The 6,000-nt window shown below is 45.9% G+C and overlaps 1 protein-coding gene across 1 annotated transcript in view; it reads right to left on the bottom strand.

Moving 5' to 3' along the window:
• tspeara (thrombospondin-type laminin G domain and EAR repeats a) overlaps positions 1 to 6,000 on the bottom strand; it is a 31,522-nt gene that overhangs the window by 23,385 nt on the left and 2,137 nt on the right. Inside the window, exon 2 of the mRNA XM_063212498.1 lies at positions 1 to 22. This exon is cut by the window's left edge and continues 244 nt beyond it. Within this exon, the coding sequence (XP_063068568.1) occupies positions 1 to 22 (22 nt within the window). The remainder of the gene's footprint in view (positions 23 to 6,000) is intronic.

Here is a 6,000-nt window from a genome sequence, read left to right as displayed (position 1 = left end):
AAGTCCAGGGGCCGCAGGTCTGCTGAGGAGAGAAGAGACTCTTTTATCTCTAAGGATGCAAGGATGCAATGACGCAGAGTTATAAATGTGATTGGAGAGGACACAGATGCCATTATCTCAAGAATGTGAGCATCACGCTAAGCCCCCCACATTTGGGCTTGCATCCCCACGGGGACCCCGGTTTGAGTCTGCCGAGTCGAGGAGACAAGACTCCTGTATCTCAAGGATGCAAGGGTACAAGGATGCAGGGGTAAGGAGAGAGGAGACTTCTTTATCTCAAGGCAGCAAGGGTGCAAAGATACGAGAATACAAGGATGCAAGGATGCAGGCGTGAGGAGAGAGGAGACTCCTTTGTCTCAAGGGAGTAAGAAAGCAAGGATGCACTGGTGGAAGGATGTAAGGATGCAAGGGTGGAAAAGTTCAAGCGTGCAAGAAATGAACAGTGCAAGGATTCAAGGGTAAAATGACCCGGTGGAACAGAGAGGTGGTAGGGTGGAAGAATGCAAGGATATAGTGAAAGGATGCAAATATAGAAGGTTGCAAGAATGCAAGGGAAGAAGAATGTTTTCAATGGTGAAAATGTGCATGGGTGCAAACATAATAGAAGGATTATAAGCATACTCTGTTTCAACGGTTGAAGAGTTTTATTTTTCACATGTATTGAAATACTGATAATGAGTGATTGTGTGTGTGTGTGTGTGTGTGTGTGTGTGTGTGTGTGTATGTGTGTGTGTGTGTGTGTGTGTGTGTGTGTGTGTGTGCATACGTATGCACTTCTTTGTGCCCAAAGAACACGCCATAAAAAATACAGTTGCTTCAATTTTGCATGCCCAAACGAGAAAAAAGAGACTTAAACGAACTTTATTACGCACATCAAAAGAACCATAAATCTACTAAGTAGCAGCATCATTTTCCTGACTTACACGTTAAGGTCATGTAAGAAAAGGCTATAATGTAGGCCATTTAAAATAATCTAACATAAACACACATATAATGCCATCAGATATACAGGAGGGTCGTAAAGATATGGGGCTCTGTTACGGTCACAGTAGGCCTACATAATGGGTGGGTGGGAGCAGGGAAGTCGACAGGGTGGGACAAAAGGGGTCAGTTGTCCCAGGCCCAGGTGGAAGGGGGCCCAGAATGGAGTCCACATTACATTGTATGTATCGAGTGGGGATGGGGCGGCAGGGGGGGTGACTTTCATATGACTTTGTCCTGGGACAAGCCACAGTTGTCAGTGGAAACTGGGTAGGAGTGTTCTGCGCTGTATTGGTGGGGCTGCGTTAGGTGTTGCAATTAGGGCTAGCCCTTACGTTAGCCCTTGCGTCAGTGTCTTTAATGTTTGCAATGGGAGCTAATTATGCCTAATCATCCAAATCATCACCTCAGAAGGAGACAGGCATCCCCGTGCCCTTTACACATCAAAAACACACTGATGGGGACACCCTGATAAGCTCTTCTTTCATCTATAGGTGAGAGAGTGTGTGCATAAGAATGCTGGTGTGTGTGTGCATGCATGTGTGTGTGTGCGTGAGCAAGCTTGCATGTGCTAGTGTGTGTGTGTGCACGTGTGTGTATGTGAGTGTGTGTGTGTGCATGTTTGCATGTATGTGTGTGTGTGTGTGCGCGTGTGTGTGTGTGTCTCCAAAGCTTTCAGGATTTTATGGCCTAGCCATCAGAATACCGAATGGCAGGTCAGCCATCACTGGACACATCTTACTTCTATCTGCTATCGCTATTCCACTCATGCAAATATGCCTATGCAAAACAGGAGAGAGAGAGAGAGAGAGAGAGAGAGAGAGAGAGAGAGAGAGAGAGAGAGAGAGAGAGAGAGAGAGAGAGGTGGAGTGGTGGAAAGAGAGGAAGGGAGAGAGAGAAAGAGGTGGAGAGACAGAGAGATGGCGAGAGAGAGAGAGAGAGAAAGAGGCAAAGAGGTAGGGCAGAATGATGGAGAGAGTGAGTGATCGAGGGGGGTAGCAGAGCGAATAGTTGCGTGAAATATGGAAGATGGAGTGAAAGAAAGCAACGAATGGAAAGGAACTGATGGAGAGATAAGGAAAGAGAGAGAGTGGGAGTCACAAACAGGGAGAGAGAGAGACAGAGATAGAGAAAAGATGATGATGATGATGATGATGATGATGATGATGATGATGATGATGATTTAATGATATCGGAAGAGTGTATAGGAATGAAGGAAGGAAAGAGAATAGAGGAGGGAAACCATGGCATAGAAGACAAAGAACGGAAATCGAGAGATGGAGAGCAAGAAATGGGGAGAGACAAACTATGAAGAATACCGGTATGTCTGTTTTTTTAGCTCAGGGGTTCGCAACCTTTTTTGAACAAGTGCCCCCTTCACTTCATCATAGGCCTCCCAACGCCTCCTTCACCTCATCATAAACCCCCCAACGCCCCCTTGATCTCATCATAGGCCTCCTAACGCCCCCTTGATCTCATCATAGGCCTCCTAACGCCCCCTTGATCTCATCATAGGCCTCCTAACGCCCCCTTGATCTCATCATAGGCCTCCTAACGCCCCCTTGATCTCATCATAGGCCTCCTAACGCCCCCTTGACTTCATCATAAGCCTGCCAACGCCCCCTTGGCCTCATCATAAGCCCCCCAACGCCCCTTGGCCTCATTATAAGCCTGTCAACACCCCCATTAGTATTTAAAAAAATAGACTAATATCCCTCAATTGCAACTGAGCACACCCCCTCTCAACTGTATCCTTCTCAACATTGGGCTCCCTAATGCTCCCATTGAGAAACCCTATAGCTCACGTGCATCATGTAAAACTGTTTTGTCTGAGCAGGGGCAGTTGTCAATGTGTTACTTCACTTTATAAGCCGTCTGTTTTTCAAAATTTGTTTCGGGTTTGTTTGTCTTCATTTGTAGCAATGCCAATGTAAAATATATTCTACTGTCTGTCGAAAATACAAATAAAAAACAGAAACTGGCAAAGAGACACAATAGTGCAAATCTGAATATAATGCAAGAAAAGATATTTGACCCGAGACCAAATGATTATTTAGTTCACTGCTCCCTGTGACAGCTAAACAATTATTGACTTGACTTTCAGTCAAAGTCAAAGACTTGATAGTATCCTGTCTGTCTGCTGAAGTCAATCTCACAAAAAAAGCAAATCTGCTGCATGTCTCATTTGGGGTCAATAAATCACCGCTTCTTTAATACGGAAACAGAACTGTTAGCAACACTTGCTTTCATTCCCTGTGCTTTGAGGGGGTGTCTGTAAATCTGTCTGTACTAGTGAAATCAGTGGTGGAACAATTGCATGCAGAGCCCCAGGGCAAGACACTGATAGGACCCCTCCCCATACACAATGAGGGCCCCCTCCACCAATACTGGAAGGCCCTGGGTCCTATGACAAATGCCCTGCTTGCCATCCCTATGAGAGGACGATTTAATGGATGGATATGAATGTTTCTGACTGGGGTGGCGAGAGGTTGATTTAATGCGTGGATATGCATCTGTGGCCAAAGTGTTTGAGTCAGATTGAGCCTCATTTCCCTCTGTGGTGAATCAAAGGCGCTCTGAGGGGAAGAGAACTGAGGGGAAGGGAAGACCCGGAGGGATTAACTTTCAAAAGGTGAGAGGATATTCCACACACAGACACACACACATTACACGCGTGAACATGGACACACACACACACACACACAAGCGCTCAGAAACGTGCATGCATGCATGTACATACACGTGTGCACACGCACGCACACACGCACACACACACATAAATCCATGCGCGTGCATACATGCATGCACACACAAATACACAGACAGACATACACACATACACACATACATACACACACACACACACACACACACACCACACGCGCACAGAAACACACGCGCACAGACACAGACACACACACACACACACACACACACACGTCCGATTAACACACACATGTTAATTCCTTGCGTTTGAGAGCAGAACAAGTATTGTACAATGCATGACACAGCAAGAATGACAACCATTGGCACTCAGACGGTGATTTACAATAAGTGCAATATTGCTAACTAATGAATGGAGTTATGCAAGGTATTTATGATGTCTTCACAGTGAGCCACATATCCCTATAATGGCAAAAGGGGACAGTAATCCACCTCTCACTCTTGGTGCATGGTGTGGAATTCAGCCCTTAGGGATCTCCCAGCGTTTCAGTAGCGTTTCAGTAGTGTTTACTAACGAGTCAATGAGGGCACCCCTGCGGTGTGGGACTCCCCATGGAGAGATGCGGTGAGAATGCAGTGAGAATACCTTGAGGAAGCCTAGTGAGACAAATTGGCCTATCCCCATCATGCGTCCACCCAACCCCAGCTGTCCACCCAGTGCCCTTTCCCTCACCCCTGGACACCAACCACCACCACCATATCCAACAACTAGATAGCAACCCCCATCACCACCACCCCCCCATATCCCACCTCCCCTCCCATTGGACAACCGCCACCACCTGAAAAATCCCTCAAACCATCAAAAACCCATTTACTTCTGCACTGTACAACTCATCCCCTGGGACTACTAGAAAAGTACCCCACGGATTCTTCAGACTGAAGACGAGCCATGTGATAATCACAGATAGTAGCAGCTACAGAAGATTCTGGCAAACACCTCGTCAATCTCATGGACCTCAGTGTCTGCAAGCAATAAATTTGATTCATGAAGAGTTTAATTAATAACTGCATGCCACAGCAAGGCCCAAGCATAATGCATTGGAATTCCACAGATACTGTACGTCACAAGTGACGTATGCTCTGGACAACGCCTACTTTCTCGTAGGATAGGTATGGTTTACTTTTGCCAACGGCCGTTTACTGGCCATTACGAACGCACCATTTATATGCATCGCCCATAGATAATTGTGTCAGCTGTATTCAAACAAACTACAAGCTTCCATTTGTCGAGTGATACAAGGCATCATCTTTCCAGCCCTCCCCCTTACTGAGTTTGGTTCACATAAAGGGGACTCGTCTTTATACATTTAGATGCTGACAGATGTTGACAGGAAGTGAGTAGGAGAGAGATCGGGGAGGATCAGGCAATTACTGTACCTCGGGCCGGAATCGAACCCGGGTTCCCGGTGTAGCAATGCAGTGCCCTACCGTATGAGCCACAACAGGGCCACTTAAAAGGGACTCTTCATTTATTTCATGAGTAGGTATGCTGTACATATGTTTTGCTTTGACTGCTTTGACTAGTCCAGGTTCTATGCCTTGCATGTTGAAAGTAGGCCTATATGAAGTTGTGTGCAATGGAACTCTACCCTATTCTACGGTAATCAACCATACTCTTCTCTACTCTACTCTACTCTACTCTACTCTACTCTATTGTACTGCACTCTACTGTACTGTACTCTATTGCAGTGTTTCTCAACCTTTTTTTAGGCGAGGCACCCTTTCAATTCATGAAAAATTTCAAGGCACCCCAAACCAACAAGCCGTAACATGGCATTGCATCCGATACCACAAGCTTAGAAAAGTAACACATTTGCAGACGTCACACGACCTATATTTACTTTATTGTGCGTAAATGGCAGATGAAAGATTCCACTGACTAGCATTAACTTATCAATTTAGACAAATATGTATTATATTACATAATTCACTCATCAGCCACGTTTCCGCGGCACCCCTGAGGGGGGCCCGCGGCACCCCAGGGTGCCCTGGCACCCCTGTTGAGAAACACTGCTCTATTGTACTGTACTGTATACTGTAATGTACTGCACTGTACTCTGCTCCACTGTACTATAATCTATTGTACTACGTCTCATTCTGTTGTATGACAATACTGCAGCACAGGGAGGTGTGTTGACTGTACTTTGATTGCACTTTAGGACTAGAGAAGAGACGGTTTTACCATAAGGCAGAGAGGAAATTGCCAAGGGCCATTCAAGAGAATCCCCTGTGTTTTTATTTCTCCTATGACCTCCAAATGGGTAGAACTGCTGCTGCGTAGGACGATCCTAAAAG

The sequence above is a fragment of the Engraulis encrasicolus genome, chromosome 12 (genome assembly GCF_034702125.1).
Source record: "Engraulis encrasicolus isolate BLACKSEA-1 chromosome 12, IST_EnEncr_1.0, whole genome shotgun sequence".
Lineage (NCBI taxonomy): Eukaryota > Metazoa > Chordata > Actinopteri > Clupeiformes > Engraulidae > Engraulis > Engraulis encrasicolus.
The sequence above is the reverse complement of the archived record's forward strand: the minus strand, read 5'-3'. Positions and strand labels throughout refer to the sequence as shown.